This window comes from Peromyscus californicus, unplaced genomic scaffold (genome assembly GCF_007827085.1).
Source record: "Peromyscus californicus insignis strain IS unplaced genomic scaffold, ASM782708v3 Scaffold_7__1_contigs__length_154581171, whole genome shotgun sequence".
Lineage (NCBI taxonomy): Eukaryota > Metazoa > Chordata > Mammalia > Rodentia > Cricetidae > Peromyscus > Peromyscus californicus.
Window position 1 is genome coordinate 39,550,232 of NW_026294595.1, and position 24,178 is coordinate 39,574,409.

The window sequence follows — 24,178 nt, forward strand, 5'->3', positions numbered from 1 at the left end:
ATACTTACTTGTGATGCTCTCAGGTTGATCTGCATTTTATGAAGAAAATTCCTCCAGGTGCCGAGGCTTCAAACATCTTGGTGGGAGAGCTGGAGTTCCTGGACAGAACTGTGGTCGCCTTTGTCAGGCTGTCTCCGGCTGTCTTGCTCCAAGGCCTGGCTGAAGTTCCAATCCCAAGCAGGTAAAAGTATTCAAGAAATTTTCATGCTTATGGAATAATTTATTTTAGGAAATGGTAATATTTTAATACAATTGTCTGATAGATCATTTACTAGAAATGGATTTATTGTCCATAAACCTACTGTCTCTTGATTATAAACATGGGGGAGTGCTTTAAACAGTATTCTGTCCTTTCTTTCTCCTTCTGAAACTTCTTATTTCATTTAAGGCATGCTCCTTCTCTGTAGACTCCAGGTCTATTTCACAGTTTTTCAAAGATTATATTGAACTATTTGTTTAGGAAGAGGATCTAAGTATGTGGTCATACCAGAGAGGACCATGAAAGACTTAGATCTGTTGGAGTAGGGCCTTCAACATCTGTGGAAATGCCTGGTTTGGGATCAAATGTTTCATGCTTCAGCACTAGGACATTTGGTCTTTCACACTCAGGGTTTCTGGTCAAAAGACCAACTTTAATTTAGTGACCTGAACTTGTTTTCTATTTAGTGATGTATTGAAACTAGTAGATAAAGGTAAAATAAAAACTGAATTCTATTATTATTGATTCCTGATTTATAGATATAAGGGTGCTCATGGGTAAAACTGTGAGAAAAGAAAACAAAGAGTAGAACATTGACTTTAGCATGTTAGACCCTTACTGCTTTATCTAGGAATCTTGTTTCTGTCTCTCCTGAGACCATTCAACCTGATTCCTATGCCCACCTGGCTCTGTCTAGCCATGGCAGAGCCTGCCTGCTTAGGGAAATTGAAAGAGTTGAGAAGTGCTGCTGCCATGGCAAGTGGATTTAGAGAAGATTTTTTCTTCTGTGAATCTCTGATTCTAACTCAAAACATAACACAAATCACTCCACTGTTCGGTTACAGAGAAGATATTCAAGAAGTAGGGCATAGTAGAAGTAGGAGAAGCCTCATTCTGTAAGGACCCTTTTGGTAAGGACTCTGTAAGGTATTCATTTGAACCACCTGTCTGCTTGGTCTGAGTGAGAAACCTGGTTACCGTTAAGGTTATAGAAGTAAATGTCTATTTATCCCATTTGGAGGATACTGATATACATATCAACTTGCAATTAAAAATTGGGAGGTAAACTGAGTATATTCAAATATCATATAATTGTGTGAATAAGGCTGTATTTTTCTATATGCAAATTACATACTATTAAAAGTTTCTAGATGCCAGACTGTGGTGGTGCACACCTGTTGTAGAATTTTAAGTAAGCAAAGATGTGTTACATTTGTTTATGCTGTTAAATATTATTTTAACTGTGTGAAGGTGTGTTACTTTTGTTTATGCTGCATTTTTTAAAATTATGTAAAGATGTATTGCATTTGTTTCACCTTGCCTGCCTAAAGCACCTGATTGGTCTAATAAAAAGCTGAACGGCCAATAGTTAGGCAGGAGAGGGATAGTCAGGGCTGGCAGGCAGAGAGAATAAACAGGAGGAGGAATCTATGCTTAGAAAAGAGACAAGAAGAGGAGAAGGAGAAGGGAGGAAAGAGTGATGGGCTGGCCTGGGGCTAGAAGCCAGACAGCCACCAACCGGCAGACATGAGAAGCAGTGAAAGTAAGATATACAGAAGGAAAGAAAGTAAAAATCCCTGAGGCAAAAGGTAGATGAACAGGTTAATTTAAGTTAGAAGAGCTAGCCAGGTACGAGCTTAAGCCTGGCCAGGCATTTAAAACTAATAATAAGTCTGCTGCATGGTTTGGGAGCTGGTTGGTGGCCAAAGGGAAAGCCTAGTATGTACACCTTTTAATCTCAACACTTGGGCGGTAGAGGCAAGTAGATCTCTATGAGTTTGAGGCCAACCTGGTCTACAGAGTGAGTTCCAGGACAGCCAAGGCTACAGAGAGAAACCCTGTCTCAAAAAAAATAGAGTTTATGGAAATCTGGGTTTCTGATTTCATGTGTCATGTTTACTAATTGTAGAGTAGTAGAAACTGTAGCAGTTTCAAATTCCCATTCTGTTGGATATTGATATTTCGCCACTGAGGAAGGTATTTGGAGACCTATGAGTAAATGAGAGTTGTTTATGACATTGACAGTTTGTGTATTTCAAAGAAAAGAAAAATTCCCAGGAGTAGAGTATAGCCATGATTAGGTTATATACCCTCACTTTGAAAAGTGTCAGGCTTAGGTGGCCTCATTCATACGGACACAGCAAAGTATATGTAGAGACAATGAAGAAAAAATTGGGGGCACAATAGAGCCACTGTGTACAGAGATATTCAAAAGACTGGGTTGTTTATTTAGAAAAGGTAGAAAATGAAAGAAGATTAGACAAATAGAATAAAGGAAACTATCTGGGAACCCCAATTATCCTTTCTTAGGAGGAAAAAGGGCATGCCATGATTACAAAGGCAACATACAGTAGATGTGTCAGGAAAATAATCTTTTAGGGTTTTATAAATAGCACATGCAGTAGAAACTTTAAAAATAGCAAGATATTCACAGGTTAGAAATTTTCTCATAAGTATTATAGTTGATAAAGCTTCTGCCACCACATTCAACTTTTTTTTATATATTAACTCTCTCACACACAGAGTCGAGTTTGATTTGGGTTCAATTATAACTGATGGAAAATTAATGTTACACATAACCTCCGAGATTGTCTAATAGGTGCTTCATACAGAACTATATAATTACTAAAACTTACAGCTAAACAAAGCATAGAATTATGTTAACTAAGAACTACACCTGATAGAGTCTTCCTTAATAATGTAAACCATTTAACACGTGAACATTCCAGAATACTACTGCAAAATACATGGCACTCTTTAATTTTCACACCTTTTTCTTTTCTTCTGCCTAGCTAATTTTTAAGTCCTAGCAGTTTTTACAAGAATGTGTATACAGTGACTAGATGTTAATAATGTGTTCTCTCTTAATGCACAATACTGTATTGCCCTTCTTCCACTCGAATGGTCTTCATTTTGTGTGCTTGTGAACTTTTCTGCTTCCTATTCAGAAAGATTTAATTTTCCTAACACCCTCTTCTAAGGACATACAATCTTTAAAATTCCTAGTCACAAATGCATAGGCTGTGTAGACAGCTAAATGCATAAAATCTGGTGTTAAAAACAAACCAGTATTCTCATTGCTTGATGATGTCTCGACTGTAAAACATTTCAAAGTCATAATGAACTATAAGAAATTACAGAAATATTTCACATCAAAATCCTCAGTTTGACTAATTCCATTAAGATTGGTGACTCTGTTCTACTAAGTTTGTTACATTTCTAGCTTGAGTTTTTTTCTTCTTAATTACAGATTTCTGTTCATTCTTCTGGGACCCCTGGGAAAGGGTCAACAGTACCATGAGATCGGCAGATCAATTGCAACCTTAATGACTGATGAGGTATTTATTCATGTTTCTAAGGAATATTTTCCTCACAAGATACCTAGATTTGGGGGTTCATTTCATGATAGTTTTCTGGGAATCATATTTTTCTGTGTTGAATCCCATTTTCCCAAGTTTTCACTAACAACTCTACTTGAATAAAATTTATCCCAAAGGATAAATTAAAGCCATGAATAATAATTTTTGAGAGCTTACATGATCATAAAAACTGTTAAACATTTATAATATATTTGTATTTTCAACATAGTACATATGCCAACATTGTAAGCACTACTTATATGTTAATAGCATAGAAAATTTGGGGAAAAATTACTTTGCTGTCTCAATAAAAACTGGTAGTTAAGATGCATAGGATATATAACATCAAAAATCTGGGCAAACTGCAAGTTCTCTACAATTGCCTGATGTAGATATAGATATTCTAACTTTGTGATCTTAAAACTGTTAATGGAGGTATAGATGGATTTTAAGGGGTTGCTGATCTCCATTATGCAAATATATTTATTCACAAAGAAAGAAAACTGTGCAGTTCTATTTTGGATTATAGAAAGCTTTCATTAGCTTCTCAGAGTGATATCTCAAAATGTAAGATCTTAAAAATCTGAACCAGTGATAACTCACCAATATGGCTGATTAACAAAATGTGAACAGAACACCAATAGATATGCTAACATGAAGGAAGGCAGTCTCAGGAGCCCCTATCCCTTGACAAAGAACTACAGAGGGAGAGTTAGTCTTCCTCAGGGCTAATCTCAGCTACCCAATACCAAGTGATCATCCCTGAAAATGTACACACAAGCAACACTAAATAGACTTGGCATATGATATTAATATAGGTGTTCATTTATATATGTAACAATAATTATCTTTTAAAAGAGGTCATGAATTTGAGAGGAGCATGTGGAAGGAGTTGGAGGGAGGTGATTGGGGATTGTTAATTTATTTAGGTATTTATTGGATGTGAACTACATATCAGCACTTGTGCAGTTAGTGGATAAAAATATGGACAAAAGCTTTTTCGTTCATTGACCAAATATTTGAAAGATGGAGTGACATAGAAGTTAAATGTACAGTATGTGGAAATAAGTACCATGGAAGAAATCACAAGAACAGTGAAGCGAGATAGAGGTGGCATGAGGAGCTTCCTAAGTTCAAGAGGACTCAAGAGAGCCCAAAATAAACAAGGACATTGAGATGGGAGGATGCCTGGATCACATGGGACATTTAGAACAAAAAGACTTAGCAGGAATGAGGCCAGAGAGGGAACAGGACAATTGTACAGGACACTGGTTTAATCACAAAAGAACTTAGACTGACCTGGGAAACAAGTGGAAGAGTTTGAGTAGGGAACTGAACCCCAGAGTCACCCTCAAGTCATTCTTGACACCTTGGTTTCACATCCACACCCAGTCCATAACTAACCCTTCCAGACTCAGACAACGTGTCCAGAATCCAACCATGTCTCGCTTTGTGCATGGTTTGTGTCTGGCTTCCCCATTGTCCAGCTTTTGCTGTTCTCACAAGGTCCCCACCATTGCATAAGACTGCTGTAGAAACTATCTTTCTGCTCTTGCTTTCTTTCATTTCACTAGTAACACAATGGTTAGAACAATCCATCTTCTGCTCAAAGCCCTCAAATGGCCTCCTATTTCATTCAGAGTCAGTTTTGACCAATTGTAGTTTTATATAATGGTCTCTTGTTGTGAGAACCTAATTAGTCTTATCAATAAAATCCAGGAGTCAAATATTGGGGTAATAACCTGAAAGATCAGAGAAGAAAAGGAGCAGCCACCAGTGACTTACCTCTCTGGATCCTCAGACTGAAAAGGGGTCACACTACAGTCTCCTATTGAAAAGAGAAAAAAAAAACTTTCTTTGATGAAAGCTCCACTTATCTGTGGATATAAGATAGATGTTTAGATTTAGGAATTATGCTGCTTTAGTAAAGTAGCAATAGTAGGTTCTCTTATAAGATCTACTACTGCACTAGGCCTGGCTGGTTGGCTAGGTTTCCAGCAAAAGGCATGATTTCCCTTCTGTTGATCAGTAAGATATGAATGGCACTGTTGCACCCTTAGTGTTATCAGGCCATGCTGGGTGTTGTTGTGGTTCATAGATATTGCAGCTGGATAGCATTATAGGTTGCCTTCCTCCTTTAGAAGTCACCTGTCAGTGACTAAAGCTAGTTCTCAGTGAGGAGGCTTTCAGATCAGACTCATCTCAGAGCATCTGGTCCTGGTAGCTGAAGTGCATGTTCTCTTAAGCAATAGGGATTTATCTTCAGCCTTTGGAAGGCAACCAAGGGCAACAGCAATACCTTATATTGTTTGGGGAGTCTCTTGGATTCCCTGACTAACAACATAAATGGATGTTTCTCATGCCTGGTACTGGGTTTTTGTGAGATAGCCTATGGTTCCAGGAGTATTATTGTCAATCCAAGGGGGATCATATCTTTTGATGTATATATATTTGTCTGTGCTGTATATAACTTTGATTAACAAGGAATATGATTCCTAATGCACTTGCAGACCCCCTTAGCATTATTTTACTTTTTTCTCTCTCCTTCTGTGTTGACCCCTCTCTCCCATCCCAACTAAATGACATCATACCTATTTTGCTTATATAAATCACTTGTTCAGATTAGATTTCTATTATTACATTTTTATTTAGTAATTATGTTTCTATTATTTAATGTAATTATTTTGCTTACAAAATCATCGTAAGGATATTCTGAATTTTAAAGTCAGTGGTTTATACAAGGAAAACCTGTGCTTTAAAAAAATAAATGTAGCTATTATCCTTCATCAATGAAACTTTTGCAGCAGATGGAGACTATTACAGAGATCCATAACTGGTCATAAGGCAGACAATAAATGACTGGGGAGGGCACATCTACAATGCAACCCAACATCTAATGCTCAGGAAAGATACAGAAGAAAGGGTTGAAAGATTGGGCTATCTAGTGTCAGGTTGTTGGTCACCTAAGCAGTGTCTGGCATGGATCCATCCCATAGAGTAGGCCCTAAGTTAAATCAGATATTGGTAGGTTACTCCATCAAGCTTTATGCCACCATTGCCCTAGCATGTCTTTCAGGTAGGACACCATTGTGGATCAAAGGGTTTGTGGCTGAGTTGGTGTTTGCTTATCTCTTTTGGTGACATGCAGAGTACCTTCCTGTACCAAGGATGCTAGCTGGGGAAGGCTATGCAGGCACCAGCTCAACCTTTCCATGTTCAATGAAGCTATGTAGGTGTTGTCTTCAGCAATGTCAGTTAAGCGGCCTTGCCATCAGTTTGTGGAGAGAAAACTGTCTTGGCAACAGTTTGGGTTATTTGGGGATTCCCATGGGACCCATTTGGTCAACAACTCAATTAGACGTGACCCAGTCCCAGGACTGGAAGCTTCATTTGGTGACAAGAGATAACCAGTTGAGGTGCTCTGTCTCACTCATTATTTAGTGATTTCATTTAGATCACCTTCATATGTGTATATGTTCTAGGATGTTTCTACTGTGTTGGGTTTCCATACCACCCCTCAAATGGCCCTCAGTCTCTCTCTGCATACCCTCTCTCATTGTCTTCTCCCTCCTCCTCCCCACTTGGTCTCCCATTTCAGCTGCCCCAATCCATCCACAACAATCTATTGTATTTCCATTTCATAGGGAGATCTATCTGCATCACCACCCCAGTCTCTTACTCTATACCTAACCTCTGTGGTTCTGTGGATTGTAGCTTATTTATCATTTGCATTAACAGCTAATATCCACAAAGAAGTGAACACACAACATATTTGTCTTTCTGGATCTGAGGTGCCATACTCAAGATTTTTTTCTAGTTCCACCCATTTACCTGCAAATTTCATGATTTCATTTTTTAAATGGCTGAGTAATACTCCATTTGTAAATTGTGTCACATTTTCTTTATCTGTTCTTCTGTTGTGGGACATCAAGGTTGTTTCTGATTTATGACTATAATGAATAGAGCAGCAATGAACATGCCTGAGCAAGTGTCCTTGTAGTAGGATGAAGCATCCTTTAGGTATATGACCAAGGGTGTTACAACTGTATCTCAAAGTACATCAATTCCTGTCTTCCTGGATAACCACCACATGGATTTCAATAGTGCCTGTATAAGTTAGCACTCCCACCAGCAATGGAAGAGTATTCCCCTTTCTCCAAATCCTCATCTGCATGAGCTGTCACTTGTTTTACTGATATTAGCCATTCTGACAGGTATACAATGGAACCCCAAAGTAGTTTTGATTTACATTTCTATAATGGCTAAGGATGTTGAACATTTCTTTAAGTGTTTCTCAGCCATTTGAGTTTCCTCTATTGAGTATTCTCTGTTTAGATCTGTACCCCATTTTTAATTGGTTTATTTATTTTCTTGTTATCTAGCTTTTTCGGTTCTTTTTATATTTTGGATATAAGTCCTCTACTTGATGTGTAGTTGGTGAAAATCTTTTCCCATTATGCAGGCTGCTGCTTTGCCTGATTGCGAGTGTCCTTTGCCTTACAGAAACCTTTCAGTCTCATGAGGTCTCATCTATTAATTGTTGATCTTAGTGCCTGTGCTAATGGTGTTCTGTTCAGAAAGTCTTCTCCTGTGCTATTGAGTTCAAGGTTATACCCTACTTTTTCTTCTGAGAGGTTCAGTGTATCTGGTTTTATATTGAGGTCTTTGATCCATTTCCAGTTGAGTTTTATGCATGATAAAATGGATCTGTTTGGATTCTTCTTCATGAAACCATCCAGTTTGACCAGTACCTTTGTTGAAGATGTCTTTTTTTCCCCCAGTGTGTATTTCTGGCTTCTTTATTAAAAACCACATGTCCATAGGTGTGTGGATTTGTGTCTGGGTATTCAACTTGATTCCATTGATTAAAATGTCTGTTTTTATGCCAATATCATGGGGTTTTTTATTATGATAGCTTTGTAGTATAACTTGAAATTGGGGATGATGATACTCCCCGCCCCCCCCCCCCCATAATTCTTTGATTAGTTGGGATTGTTTTAACTATCCTGGGTGTTTTGTGTTTCCATATATATATGAAGCTGAAAATTTTCCTTCCAAGGTCTGTGAATAATTGTGTTGTAATTTTGATGGGCACTGCATTAAATCTGTAGGTTGCTTTTGGTAGGATAGCAATTTTTATTATATTAATTCTACTAATGTTTTTAATAGGTTATTATGTGCTACTGCTTTTCTTCTGTAGGTATTTCATGATGTTGCTTACAAAGCTAAAGACCGAAATGACTTGGTGTCAGGGATTGATGAGTTTCTGGACCAGGTCACAGTTCTCCCTCCTGGAGAATGGGACCCAAGTATCCGGATAGAACCTCCTAAAAATGTTCCTTCCCAGGTAGGTGTATTTGAAAACATCCTTGACCAGCCTCTAAGCAGCTCAGGGCTTGAAGGGAATCCACAGCACTGGTGAAGCTAAGACTTTTCTATCTGAGGAGGTTACGAAAACAGACACTCACACATTCTCTTGATCATTTCCTTCTTTATTCATCAGCCTCCTCTGGTGGACTGACTGGCTTGGACTCTGCTGACGAGTTTGGCTGACTTCCAGCTGGGAACAGCCATACAAAAGTGTATTTATAGATTATTCCATAAGTATTTCCTCATACCAAGGTCCCTAACCTTAATCTACATGACTCACTAAAGGGGAGCATCACATGCCTCCATGAATAGTCCTTCATTATGCACTATGTGCAATATACAATAATACAAGAGCCTCAGGTATACCTGAGGTGTGCTGTGACCAAGGTCATAGGATGGTGGAAAGGCCCCCTCAGCAAACAAGCATTATTTTCTACAAGGATTCTTCAAGGTCAAGGTACTTCTAAAAAATATCTGTTCATTTTAACCTCTGTCTTGTACATTGATTTTGCTAAATTCCTACAGAGTACAGATAACATATTTTTCATCTCCCTTACAATGATTAGAACCAAAGTCATCCCAATATCCCATATACATTTACGTCTAAGTAACTTATTGCAGATCAACAAAGCATGAGCAGACAGAGAGCATCTTTTCATAGACAACTCCTTTGCTGGCAGGCTGCATGCTGAGGCTACCAAGAAAGAATTCTACTGTCTAATCTATAATCTTATAAAGGAATCACAAACCAAAACTTTTGTACATAAAAGACAGTCAGTCAGCTGTACTTTAGATCCTCAGCGTGCATACCTGTTTATCAATAGCCTCTTATGTCAGGACATTGAGGGCAGGAATGGGTACAAGGATTTAATCATGATATTTGATCAACAACCAACCTTAACAGTTGGACGCTTTGTATTTTTAACCTCAACTATGTGTCCTATGGACATTAAATTGTTTTCTGTGGTTTTTCTTTTCATCTTAAAGTTATTGTCATAACATCTGGTCTAACCTGAAGTTATTACAAGGCTTTGTTTCAACCAATGATGCACACCAAAAACTTGTGACTGCATCTTTTTAGCAGAGAATTAGAGCCAGTTTGGTTCCTAAGGAAATTCAATTGTTCTCCTTAATCATTAACCTGAGCTCTGATCTAAAGCACCTCCTTAGTTGGAACTCATGGGCCTAGCTGTGAAACATATCTTTGTATATACTTTTATTCATCAAAGCTCTATATAAGCTAGTGTTATTATTATCAATTAGATAGTACAGCCTAGGGAGGAAGTCATAATGATAATAATTTGCAGCTAAGAATGCCCAGCAGAAGGGATGTTTGCATGGATAAACACATTATCTTACAGGCAGTGGGGAATTTTCCCACACCCAGTTCAACCATGCCAGATATCAGAGAAAGATAGCAACATTAAGTATGCAAAGGCATAACAGAGTCAAAAGACATTCCAGGGTCTGTAGTCTTGGGCGCCTTGCCTACTCAAGAATTATCCACTAGGAGGTTGCCTCCTGGTGGGCAGACACCCTGAACCTAAATCATCATCTGCTGCCCCCCGACATGGCTACTGGCAATTTTGGTTTCCTTTAAATTCTTGTCCATAAAATTATGCAATGTACCATCATTCTTGGAATTAAATCTTAACCTATTCCAAGAAAGCATAAACATTAATTTACAAAATGTTCTTGATAAGACCTAACACATTGAAAAATTTAGCATTTTTATCATGAGCCCTAAATAAGTCTCATGAGCCTGGAAATATTTCAGGCCCAACATAAAAGATATTACATTGGGGAGATATTAAATTTAGTAACAGCATAAAATGTAGCCTGAGATAAAGCCCATTATTTTCAGTGTTCTGAAAGTTGACAAGGATTAGGAACACTAGAAGGAGGATTAATCATGTTTTGTACAAACTCCCTATTACTGCAAGTCACAGTGGAAAATGGGAAAAGCTTTTCATCATGATTCTTATGTTTGTATCCTTTCACATACCATATAATTTCTTTAATTCTGTCTATGCAAATCAAATGTGTATTTTACCTATCCTATATTACAGAAGGAAATAATAAAGAATGTTGTTAATTAGGGCATTTTCTTGTCTGAGGCATGACTTGATAATGATGGCCAAATAATGATGATAATGATGCAAAGCCCTCTTTTCATATGGCCTCTCTGTTCCTGTGGGATCTGCCTCCCACATTCTTCCACTTGCCTTTGGTCTTAGTCTTGCAGAGTCGAACCTAGTCTGACTCTGATGTTCTGACTGAAGTGAGAGGTGGGCCTACTGACCCAACCCTGGACTTAGATTTTCAGGTCAGTTAGAGTGGGCAAACTGAGCTGGGTGGTGGTGCACGCCTTTAATGCCAGCACTTGGGAGGCAGAGGCAGGTGGATCTCTGTGAGTTCGAGGCCAGCCTGAGTCTACAGATCGAATTCAAGGACAGGCTCCAAAGCTACACAGAGAAACCGTGTCTTGAAAAACCAAAACAAAGGGGGAGGTGGGGGCACACTGGCAAATGAATTACTTAACCATGGTTTAGAGAGTGATTATAAGGGCTTTCTCAATTCTCTACACATACATGTCTCTGCACTGATATTAGAAATGGCAACATGATGATTTCTAAAATGATAGAAAAATTCTAATGATATTTGGATAAATGTAATAAAACTATTAAGATATTGAGAGTTAGACTTTGTAACTCACTGTAACACCATTTAATCTTGAAAAGGTAAAAGTAAATAAATTTTAAACTATCCTGGTTTTGAGGAATGGTGTTTTTGAGGCAAAAGGTAAATGGTGGGAAATCTGTATTTCCTATTATTTTTATGAAAAAATAAGTATTAGCAAATTCCAGGTATTGGGAGATAGTAATACAAAGAACATTGAATCAGGGATTCTAGTGTCTAGGTTCTGCCATTGTGTGTTTGTTTGATCTTGAGTAAATGCTTTATCCTCTCAGTCCTGATGCTTTGTTTCAGAACTGCTCAATAGAATTTCTCCAATAGAGGAAGCATTCTGTAGTGATGCCCCCTAATCAGCAAGCTACTATATTAAATGCTAGTAATGTGGCTACTGCAATTAATAAATTTTCATTAACTTAAATTTGTATAGACACATGGTTAAAAGCTATCATATTAGAATGCAAGATTTTATCCAATGAGTATGAATTATATATACATTGTGTACATCATTATAATATTATTTTAAAACTGTGCTATATTTAAATACTAGATCATACAAGCTATATTTTCTTTTATTAAGGGACCAAAATTAATTAGCATATATTAAGCACCTTGAATTCACACTCATTTAAATAATGTTAACCTCATCAAATAATTTCTGTGTTTTCATTGTTTGAAATGTAAAGATGACAGCATTTTTAATACATTTCCCTTTCAGTTAAAGAAAAGAACAGCCTGTCATCTCCAGAGATGAGCCTGAAATTCTTCTTTAGCCTCCTGTGTCAGCCATTGTAATCACTTTCTTATATGTTCCTTCATCTTCTTTGTTCTCTTCAGGTCATGTACTTGGTTGTCAAAATCACAACTCTGTGAGGATTCACATTTTACTATGTGCCCACACTGTTGTTGTCAAAGCAGAAGGGAAAAGTATGACTTCATTGACTAACTTCCCATCATTTAAAGCTCATAGGGCTCAAATGAGCCCTTCATGCTACGTGTTCACCATCCCATCCTTCCCAAGTCCACTCACTCTTTTTAAGTGACCAGTTCACACCTGTTCTCTCTCAAATTTTTAGCATCCCCTCTGTGACCCTGACTGCTACATGTTTCCTGTTTCTCAGTTTCATTAAAATTTTGTAACAATCAAAAATATCTTTCATAGGTTCTCACCAGCACATTCATTTGTCAGCTCAGCCTTCTCTACTTCACTTCTGATGAAAGCTAGCGTTCCAGTTGTGCACGAGATCCCATCTCTATGCATCTACTTAAGGACTTCGCTCTGTCAAATCTCTTTCTTTCATCATTGTGTCAGTCCTTTGTTCTGTGTTATATCATTTTATTAACATACTGTCAAGTCACAATCTTTTAAAAATAACAACTTGGATATCGTGACTATTGTCAGTTACACATTTTGTTTTCTTTTGCAATAGAATGTTGTAGAGAAGTTCTCTATACTATATGTCTCTACTGCCTTTTATCCACTTCTCCCTAAATACCTATCCCAATAGGCTCCCCACCCACTTTAATCCACTAAACTAATTATTGGCACTAGTGCCATCCACAATGAATAAAGAAAATGGTAACTTATTGGTCTATATGGCACTTAGCGCAGGAATGGCAACATTTGATAGAATGGGTGATGCCCTTATCTTTAGTGTACTCTCTTAGCTCCTAAACAACAGTCTCTTGGTGTTTCTACAGTCTCTGGAGTCAGTCCTTACCAGGTAATTATTTTTATTATTTACCGGTTCTTCCACTTCTCTCTGATTCCTTATGTTGAGACTATTACTTAAACCATAACCATATTTTCTCTATTCGCTTTTTCTGCTTTCTATACTCATGCTCTCAGTAATATCATCCAATCTTAGAATTTTAAACCTTTTTCCAAATTTATTTTCTAAACTGAACTCAAGTATTGTTCATCTTCCTATTTTATGTCTCCATTTGAATATTTGCTAGGTATCTAAACTGAACATTTTGAAAGTTTAAGCCAAATTGTATACAGTCTCATTTCTTTATCTTTCTCTATTTTTGTAATTACAATTTTAAGACAAGAAACAAATGGTATGTTTCCAGGAGTATATAAGCATCTGAGTTTTCCTTAAAATCAATTGTAATTGTATCTTCTAATCTTAATTAACAGATAAATACATTCTTATAATTGAGCAGGCCCAAGCAATCTATTATTTCATCTCATATCTTATATCTATTCTTCCAGAGAATTCTGTTGGCTTTGCCTTCAGTGTTTATTGATACTTATATTATTTCTCACTGTGACTACCCTGATTCAACCTTCCATCACCTTTCTCATGGATTTATGAAATAGCTCCCTCACTGACTGCTTCATTCTGGAAGCTCTGGAAGCTCTCCTCAACATCATAGTCAAAGTAATTCCAAGTTCTGTTATATCATTTCTTTCTTCAAAATCTTGTAAATATTGTTCATTTTATGGAGAATAAAAGCCAGATAGATAGGTTATTAAGTACTAAGTATTATTAAATATTTATTAAGTATCTATAACATCACCTCCCTTTTCTTCTGGGACTATATCTCTACCATTTTCTTACTTGTGTTCTTCAAACCTTCCAGGCATTCTGATCCTCAAGACCAGCACTGGCTGGTCTGTCTGTCTTGGTATCCTCCAATTATTTCTCTCATCTCCCTGGAGTTTTCTCAAGTGGCCCTTTGCCACAGGGCCTATGTGAAAACTCATCTGTAATTGCCACCCTTGCCTTTCCCTCTCAGTCACCTCAGACACTTTGTGTTCATGCAAAAAATTTTTTCCGTAGATCTACTTCTTTCTAAAATAATGTAGAATTAAATATTTAATTTTTAAATTTTTTGTATTTCCTAAGAGAATATATGCTTTACAAGCCTAATTTGTCTACTGATATACTTTAGGGGTCTTTCACAAAAAATACATGTGTTTGTTTCAGAACTGAAATAGGTTCTATTTCTTAAGGATATTTATTGATATTATTTATGAACATTACATTTTCAATGGATTTTACTCCTTGAGAAAATATGTGCTTTAAAATAGCATTAATATCTTAATTACTTATCTATTTTATTAACATATGGCTCTTTAAGCTTGTAAAGCTTAAGTTAAATTATCCAAAGGGGATTATTTCCCCAAATGGCCAGATATTCTCACTTGTTTTCTGAGAATTATAGAAGCTATGACATGTTTTCCTAGGTAATTGGAAGTAAATAATGATGGCTACTCTTAAATCACTTTATAAATGTTTTATATTTACCTCTCAAGATAAGTCCCTCATCAGTTGAAATATATCTTCTCTTTTATCTTTAAACTTTAGTCTAGTGCATCTTTACATATACCTGTAGAAACTGTAGAAATACTAATGAACTTTTCTATATTGTGCTTAATACAAAAAATAGATTTTATTTTAGGTGAAACATATAACATTCTGTCTAAATATCCTCTTGTGCATAAAATAATGTATTAATTTTGTGCTTCATATTCATACTGATTCTAGTTTTGAATGACAGTCAAGTACTAATTTTAATTATACAACTTAAAAGTTCTTTATCATTCTTTTAAGTACTTTTAAATACATTGATGTAATCTAAGATGACCAGAGGTAGAATTTTAGGGAGTGCTTTCTGATTTGTTTATTTCAAATATCTCTGTCAGTGACAAAAGTAAAGTGGAATTAATCTGAGGGAAAATAACATTTACATAAACCTCAGTTCATTTGCTATTGGTTCAAACAGAAGCTTTCTTTTGTGATAGTATTGCATCTGTGAGTCATGAAGACTTATAGCATGATTATCCCTTTCTAGAAAGACATGATATAGAGAAATAAAGACAATAATACTTAAAAATAGTAAAGTTCTAGATATTTTTCCTTTCTTCTCTTTCTTTTATGATAGAAATTGAATTCAGGGCCTTAGACATGATAGACAAGCACCTATACAGTGAGCTGTGTGTATCTCAGCCCTAGAACACTGATATTTTCTGCATACCTTTGCAGCTATGGTATTTGTATCAATGTATAGCACAAAATAGGGCACCCTAACACTGGTAGGGGTAAGAATTAAAAAATGCCCATCACTCATCTACTTCATCCATACTGTGAAATAGGAACTGTTTGTCTTCCCCAGTGATGAGAGAAAATGAAAGCTTTAGGGGACTGGATGGATTTTCAAAGGTTAAGCAGCCACTAAGTCACAGAACCTGTCGTCTTAGCCCTTCTACACGTGACTTTACGGGGGGAGGGAGAGTTTTTGTCATTAATGCCTGGCATTACAATGAAATATGTGCCAACAAAAACTTCCCTACAGGAGAAGAGGAAGATTCCTGCTGTACCAAATGGAACAGCAGCTCACGGGGAAGCTGAGCCACACGGAGGACATAGCGGCCCTGAGCTCCAGCGAACTGGAAGGTTAGTGAGAACCACTTGTATGGGACTTACATGGTGTGTCATTCTTATCTGTCAGGAATTGTTGTTTCTAGACCTAATTTATTTTATACTTTTAATAGCTACCCTTTGAGAGTGAAATGCCAATTAATTTGTTTTCTCTGAAGTGAGTAATGATTGTCACTACTGTTAAAACAGAGCAGTGGCTACACCATTCCATCTTATCCTAGTCTTTCATTTTGTGAAGCCTAAAATACATTCACAGAGTCTTAGAATGAATCTAAGAAAACTGTCAGTTGACGCTTCCAAAACAGCTTGTCGAAAGCTTCAAGTTCAAGATGGAAATAAAACTAAATACCAAGAATTAAGTCTTGTAGACCTTACCTCATTAGATGCTAGTAGGGTGTGTGTAATGGTGGTTTTTATTATTATGCCTGTGATTTGAAAGAGCTATATGATTTATTTTTCTAATCACACACCTTTGAAGAGATGAAAGCTTCAATTTATTTCATAAAATGTTTTTTTTTTATGGGATTTTGACAGCTTGTCTTTCTGCAAGCAATGTGTGAGGAGAAAATCAGAAACCCTTGGGTGGATGTCTCTTCAGGGAACTTGTGTGGACAGCCTCCCTATAATTAAAGACAGTTGCCAAGGCTTTGTAGGAATGGCGGTCCCCCCCTTGGGCCACTTTCTGTACTGCTTGCAGTATTCCTGCCCACCGAGCTGACTTTCCAGTTCCTGACAACGCTCCATTTTAATTCTGTGTTTTCCCTTGACTGCTGTCTGTCTCTGAGGAAATGTCCATTAGCCTCTTCCTTGGCTTCCTACCTGTTTTTAGACGGTTCAAGGTTTTCCTTTTTCCTTCACTGGGAGCTTTGTTACTCACATCCTGTTTGCTTTCATACTTTCAAATACAGTCTTTTTCTTTTTGGTGGTGGTATATTTTTTTTCTTTTTCTCTCAGGTGTAACATGCCACATAGCTTAGTTTTTTTTTCGAGTTCACTTTCCTTACTGCTTCCTAAATCCTCCCAGGTCACCAATATCCGGTATCTTCGCTTCTCCAGAGTTCTTCCACAGATTCTGTTGCTGACAGGACTTGAAGTATCCATTACTCATCTGCTCTCCTGGAGTTGCTGGTGCACATCTGGGCTGCTCTTGCACTTTCTTCTGTAACGAACTCCCACTTCTGGATTTAGATCTTTACCGATAAAAGCACATTTATTACACAGCTATATAACAACTATTCAGACTAATGTATGATCTAATAAGTGATTAATTACAAAGGAGTGGTCTAATATAAAATGCTATCAAAACTATAAATATTAATTACTAATTAATAGTTCATAACTATCTCAAATTATTTTCAGAACTAGGTAGGGTATAAATCATAAATGGATGCTAGTAGAATAAATCTACTTTGAACTGTGACTTTGACAAGGTAACATATTATTCAGAAATAGAAACTATTCAGCATTAACTTGCATATGTTTCACCAAACACAGTTAGAGTGGCCTGTAAGAGTTTGTATATGTATACAGTCCACATGTTCTCTGGAAGCATCTGAGTTTCAAATATCCTTTTGTCTCAAAATTTTATTCTTCTCAATCATTTATGGTTGAAGAAATCACTAGACAAACAGTGATTTTGCACTCACATATTATTAGATAGTTACTAATAGACAATTACTGTGTCTCCATCAGATCAGGGGAATTAAAATAGTAGGAAAGGGCTGGCAAGATGACTCAGTGCCGAGCCTGACTGTCTGAGTCATCCCCAGAACCCACATGGTACAAGCAGAGAGCTGACTCCCTCAAGTTGTCCTCTGACAACACACACACACACACACACACACACACACACACACACACACACACGCACACATGCACACACACACACACAATAAATAAGTGGAAGAAAAAAATCAGTTATTTTGAGTATAATTTCAAGGTCAAATAGAACTTGATTCTTAAGAAAACAATTATTTTTGAGATAATACTGCAAGGAATACTCATAAACTAACCAAAGTTTAATTTTTATAATCCAAGAACAGTCAGCATAGTTTTAGAATTACAGAACCTCACAGGTTTTTGATTTATTACTTTTTTTGAGACAAGGTCTTGCTGTATGTTCCAGATTGGCCTCGAACTCACAACCCTTCTGCCTCCTGCCTCTGGAGTGCTGGGCCAATTGTCATGTGCCACCCTGTCCAACTTAAAAATATTTTTTAATTATTGACCTTCACATAGGAACCATATTGCAGTCTTACTTTAAGATCAAATCTTTATTCCATGAAATGAAATAAAATTTTAATATCAAATATTAAATTTTAATGTTATCAAATATTCAAATAATGAGAATCCCTACTTATTAATGTTCCCATTCTTAAGATATTAAAGTTAGCACTCAGATTTTAAGCATCAATTTACAATTTAAAACTCCTGAACCAAAAACAAAACCCTTTGAAGTGTTTCAAGGTGTTTCTTTGTCATATTTGGAATAAGTGAATTATTTCCAGGAAAGGTCATTATTATCTTGTAATTGATAGGTGTTAGAATGTGTGTTGGCAATAGTAGATAAAAATAACATTTATCTAGTTTGATGATGTAACTAAAAACAATCTCAGAGTCTATCAGTCGCTATTGAATGTTGATATCCACACGCCCTTTTAGTTGTCCTCTTAGACAGGTTTTTGTTGAGGGACTTTTTTTATTAGCAGAGGGACTAGGTGACTGAAGTTGTGATTGAACAGGGCTTTATTCTCTTTAAGGTGATGTTTACTACTAGCATTCACTAAGACTAGTTGTCTCTCTGTCTCATTTTCTGCTACACTGAATTAAGGGCAAAGTATTAGAAAACATTTCCAAGGTTGATAGTGAAGGCCTGAGTTTAGATGGTGTGGGTTAATAAAGAAATGACACAGACGTTGGAATAACCTATGAATCTCATTATTTGAAATTTGACTGATGAATCCCTGGATCTTGTTTGAGAAACTCTGATTTTTTTTTAGTTGTAGGCATGATATTTGGGGTATTGTAGTAGTGCAAAGCTAATCTTGTAGGTCATTATAATGCAACGTGGTAGGCTAATATGGGTCTCATCTCTGCTGATGGAAAATATTACTGTGACCGGGCAACAGAACAAAATGCACATTTTAACTTATGTGCTTTTATCTTTGGGTTTCACTATTGTGTTTTCCCCCCCATGTCTTAGGATTTTTGGGGGACTTATATTAGATATCAAAAGAAAAGCTCCATTCTTCTGGAGTGACTTCAGAGATGCTTTCAGCCTGCAGTGCTTAGCATCTTTCCTGTTTCTCTACTGCGCGTGCATGTCTCCTGTCATCACCTTTGGAGGACTCTTGGGAGAGGCAACTGAAGGTCGCATAGTATGTATTACACTTTTCTCTGAACTTCGAACCTTAATCTGTTTCTTTCTTTTTTTTTCTTAAGATTTGTAGTTATGTAAGCAAGCATTGGATTTGGGTTTTGAAGAGAGATTTGATACATGGTTCAACAAACAAACTTCCTATGAGTTTCCTACATGGCTAGTGGAGCTGGTGATCTGGGAATAAGAATGTCTTGGAAATACTTATTTTGAATCTTATACAATACTATGGCCTGATGCCACGTCCCTAAATCTAAAATTCTACATCAGTCTTAAGTTCAGTGTATTTTTCAAAAAATCTGAGCCATGCTTCTGTTTAGACACTGACTCTGAAAATATTTAAATATTTTGTAAAGCAATAAAAAAAAATGAAGCAAGAAGGTATAAATTATACTTCCCAGTGGCTGTCACTAATTTTCTACTACCACATGCCATTTTCTCAGCCTCATTTCCCATATTCTGCCCGGGGTTGCTAGGAATAACATGGTGAAGGGTAAAAATGTGAGCCAACATATTTGAAATGTTTATACCTATTACAGTGACTACCTATTTAGCTTAGGTAATGGATCCATTCATATTTTTTTTTTCACAGAGTGCAATCGAATCCCTCTTTGGAGCATCTATGACTGGGATAGCCTATTCTCTTTTTGGTGGACAGCCCCTTACCATATTAGGCAGTACAGGACCTGTTTTGGTGTTCGAAAAGATTTTGTTTAAATTTTGCAAGTAAGTATCATTACTCTTGCCTACTATATGCTTCTCCATTGGTGTGGGTTTTTTCTTCACCCAACATCAATTTTGGAGGTCTGTGGATAGAAGTGAAATTGGCTAGTATGATTCAGTTTTTTAGTTTTGTCTCTCAATCGAAATGAAGGAAAAGTTAAAAGATTTATGCATATATCGTACATGTAATATTTATAATAAATAAGATTCAGTTTTAAACACCAAAAAAACCTTCATTAGCTTATCCCATTAGATTTCTCTATAGACAAAGTCTTGAAATCAGAGACCATGGGATGTGGTTACTCACTTTGACTTCCTGAACTAGGCTTATTTCCACTTATTTACATGGTAGCAAGCTGTAAAATGACCTTCTTCCCACACTTTCCCATTTCTCCTAGAGAATATGGGCTGTCCTACTTGTCTTTACGAGCCAGTATTGGGCTTTGGACTGCAACCTTGTGTATCATCCTTGTGGCCACTGATGCGAGTTCCCTTGTCTGCTATATCACTCGGTTTACCGAAGAAGCTTTTGCTTCTCTTATTTGCATCATTTTTATCTATGAAGCCCTGGAGAAATTGTTTGAACTCAGTGAAGCCTACCCAATCAATATGCACAACGATTTGGAACTGCTGACACAGTACTCGTAAGTCTGATTTCCGCTCTTGGCTGCCAGGCTTTTCTTTTCACAAATATTGCTATTGTTTAAGAAATAGGACGACCTTACTCAGCACAGAGTATGCCTTAAATTGATTCATGACCCACATCCTTGACCTTTAGAGCTGAACAGGATTTTAAGTCATCTAATCAGCCACACATCTGATCCTTGGGTTCTTGTTACAGCATCTCTGCCAAGAATATCGTTCTAAAGCTCTGTTTGTCGAGTGTTTCATAAAATAAACACATAATTAACCAAGTCAATATAAATACAGATTGGTTTTGTTTTTCCAAACTGTATCATTTTGCTTTTCTTTTAAGTTCAGATTTAAAGCAACTAAGTGAAAGAAACTCTTCAATTCTAAGTTGTAGTAGTTTGATGTTTGAAATTGTGATTAAAAACAGATGAAAACAACAAACTTAAGGTTTAATTTTGCTTTTGGATGTTTGTGATAAACATTTTTAAGTATTAATTACTGAAGAAGATATTACAGTTCAAGACTGAAGAGGAATTAGAGCTTTCTAATTTTGGTACACTAGAAATCAGGAATCGCTCAGACACTGAACCTATAGAGTATATATGATGAGTAAATAGTACTTTTATTTAAGTTTAGAATTTTTGTTCCATTTATATATGGAATTTCACAGAGAAAATGTTTGAAGTGATGTATTTTTCATCAGGCATTTTAACCTCTATTCCAGCCACCAGCACCACTTAGATGTCAAAATTACATAATAGTAGTTTAATGTTATAACTTTTAAAGAGTGAGATAATGATTCATTGTTAAAAATGACATGGTTCTTAGTATTAAACATTTTCTTGGCCTTTGGAGAAAAACAAAGTACCTCTAATTGGAAGCAAGAAAATTCAAGATTTACATGTAGAATAATTTTCCAAATAAAAATAATATTGATGGTATTGTGAATAAGGCCATGAAGAAAATAGGTGGATGTCCTGGGCACTCCAGAAGAGGCAGATAAGAGAGTAATTTGGTCAGAATCACACATCATACAGACACGTGCTCACATTCCTTTTATTGACTGATGGATCGGTGAGCACATTGCTGCAATGCACATGTGGCAGTCAGAGAAAAACTTGAAAGCATCTCTTCCCTCTTTCTGGACATTGAACTCAGGTTGTCAGACTTGGTGTAAGTACCTTTACCTGCTGAGCCATGTCAATGCCCATTAGTATGTTTATTGAAAAGAAAGTAGAACTGAATTTGGTTATCTTTGTTAGGATACATAATTATCTCTGGTTACAGACTCAAACCAGCCATAATTTAATGCTAGTCACTAAACTAGAAGCTAGTATAGCCACAGTGAATAATATTCTTACCTCGAAGACCTTACTATGTATGACAGAATATAGAGAGACAGAATAAAGAGATGAACGCTGTATTGAGCTATTGGTACAGAATGTTAAGGTGCCACATCAGATGAGTACCTCACTTTGACATGAACTTTGGAGGAAAATGTTAAGGAGTAGGATAGGGATGGTGTTCACATAGAAGACATGCACAGGATATTGGAGAGTCACTAAAGTTTTAAAACATTTGGAATCAGATTGATAGTGGTAAAGCCAGAAATGCCGCCCAGGTCTTATTAATTTGATACAATTTTTAGTGCATTGACAAATAATAATAAATTGTCTGAGAGAAAACATGTAGAACAAATAAAGCAGGTAAAAGCTGTGATAGGAAGGCACCAACTGTTCTTGCAACTTTGGTAGCAATTTCTTAGGTATGTAAACTGAAAAACACGGTTGTATATCCTTTCATGCAGAAAGAAAAGTCTTAAGAAACAAGGGTTGAGCCCTAGATAATGTAATTAGCTTAAAGTTAGAGTCATGGAGATTATTGCGGGCATGTAGGTTTAAAAATGGCGACAGTTGTAGAAGGCAAGAGACAAGACTGTATCACAAATCTTTAGGGAAGAAGAGAGATCCGACAAAATTAAGGAAAGAACTTTTTAAAAGATTATTATTAGCTTTAAGAAACTGTTATATTGAGAGAGAAGGTAGAATGAGAAGCCATTTAGCCAAAAATTAATAAAAGAGAAGGTGGCAAAGGACTGGAGAAAGTATACCTAGGCCATTGGGTGTCAAGGAAGTGAAACTACGCCTGTTGGAGAGGGCAGTGAGATCATTGGTAAGACAATTTACGATGTAAAAGAATCACTTTGAAATGAGGAATGGAAGCCGAGAGAAAGGAAATCACAGAGATGTCAGAGACAGGGTGAGTAACACGGAGTCAGAGCTTTCAAGGAGTCAAAAAAATGATGAGGGCCAGACAGGTGGTAGCAATAAATACAATTAATGACACATGGATGCCTGAAAGTGAAGCTTACTGTACCCATGGGCCTTACTTAGCATGGTGATCAAAAGACAAGGGGCCCAGGTCCTGATGTCCCCATGTTTCCATCTCTGCTTCTTAAAAAAAAAAACAAATCTTTCTTAAAAATTAATTTTTGGTTAGTCTACACACTGTTAGGTTTCATAGTGGAATTTTCAAACAAAAGTTGTCTTGTTGATTCTCCTTCCCACTCTTCTCCACCACCCTCCTGCTCCTGTACCTCTCTACTTCCCTCAGCCTCCTTCCATACACTGGGTTCCATTGCCTTTCTCTGTTCCTCTAACACCCTTGTTTCCCCTGTCAGGGGAAAAACATTGAAAGCTAGGATCTCCATAGATCAGAGAACATGGGAGAGGATCTTCACAAGTCCCCTTTTCCTTGGAGAGCACAGGGCGCTGTGACCTAGCTGTGTGAGCACTAGGCATGGAGTGTGTGCTGCTCTCTGGGCCCATCACCCACACTTAGCTCTTCACCAATGGTAAGGGGCTAGACAGGCTGATTCGGCAGGACGGACAGTGAAGTCCTACTGCCAGCGGCACCTCAAATGAGCATTGCAGAAACTGAATGACAGTCTCCCTGGGCACAGTACTGACCACAGGCTGGCACTGTCCTGACTCCTATTTGTTTTTACATTGTGGTTGTTTGCCAAATGTACCCCAGTTTGAATATACACACCCATTAAACAGCTCTAAATTCTACCATTGGAATTAATTTTATGAATTGAACAGTCTTCTTTTTTCTATGAGTACACGGCTTTTATCAGGTCTTGTCATGACTTGCTTTCTCGAGAAACAAAATCAACCTTTTTGTTGTACATCATGTGCTTTTTAATTATTTGTAGAAAAGGAATTTGAAACTGGCTGCTAAGAACAGCCATTTTATTACAATAATGTTTTGTGTACTCTCTCTGCTTCATGAAGTCAGTGTGACATTGTAGCGACTGTCTTGTCCTGTCCTTGTGACCATTAATTTTTAAGGCTCATCTTACCAATGCCCACATCAGGATTTCTACATTAGATATTGCTGGCTTCATGCTTTCACGGGTTTCATTTGAAAA

The 24,178-nt window shown here is 36.9% G+C and overlaps 1 protein-coding gene across 8 annotated transcripts in view; it reads left to right on the forward strand.

The window, feature by feature from the left end:
• Slc4a10 (solute carrier family 4 member 10) overlaps positions 1 to 24,178 on the forward strand; it is a 265,310-nt gene that overhangs the window by 187,243 nt on the left and 53,889 nt on the right. For all 8 annotated transcript variants that reach the window (XM_052726362.1, XM_052726361.1, XM_052726367.1 and 5 more), the window contains 7 exons: positions 24 to 181; positions 3,450 to 3,537; positions 8,759 to 8,905; positions 15,928 to 16,028; positions 19,216 to 19,390; positions 19,982 to 20,115; positions 20,511 to 20,756. In XM_052726362.1, the coding sequence (XP_052582322.1) occupies positions 24 to 181; positions 3,450 to 3,537; positions 8,759 to 8,905; positions 15,928 to 16,028; positions 19,216 to 19,390; positions 19,982 to 20,115; positions 20,511 to 20,756 (1,049 nt within the window). The remainder of the gene's footprint in view (positions 1 to 23; positions 182 to 3,449; positions 3,538 to 8,758; positions 8,906 to 15,927; positions 16,029 to 19,215; positions 19,391 to 19,981; positions 20,116 to 20,510; positions 20,757 to 24,178) is intronic.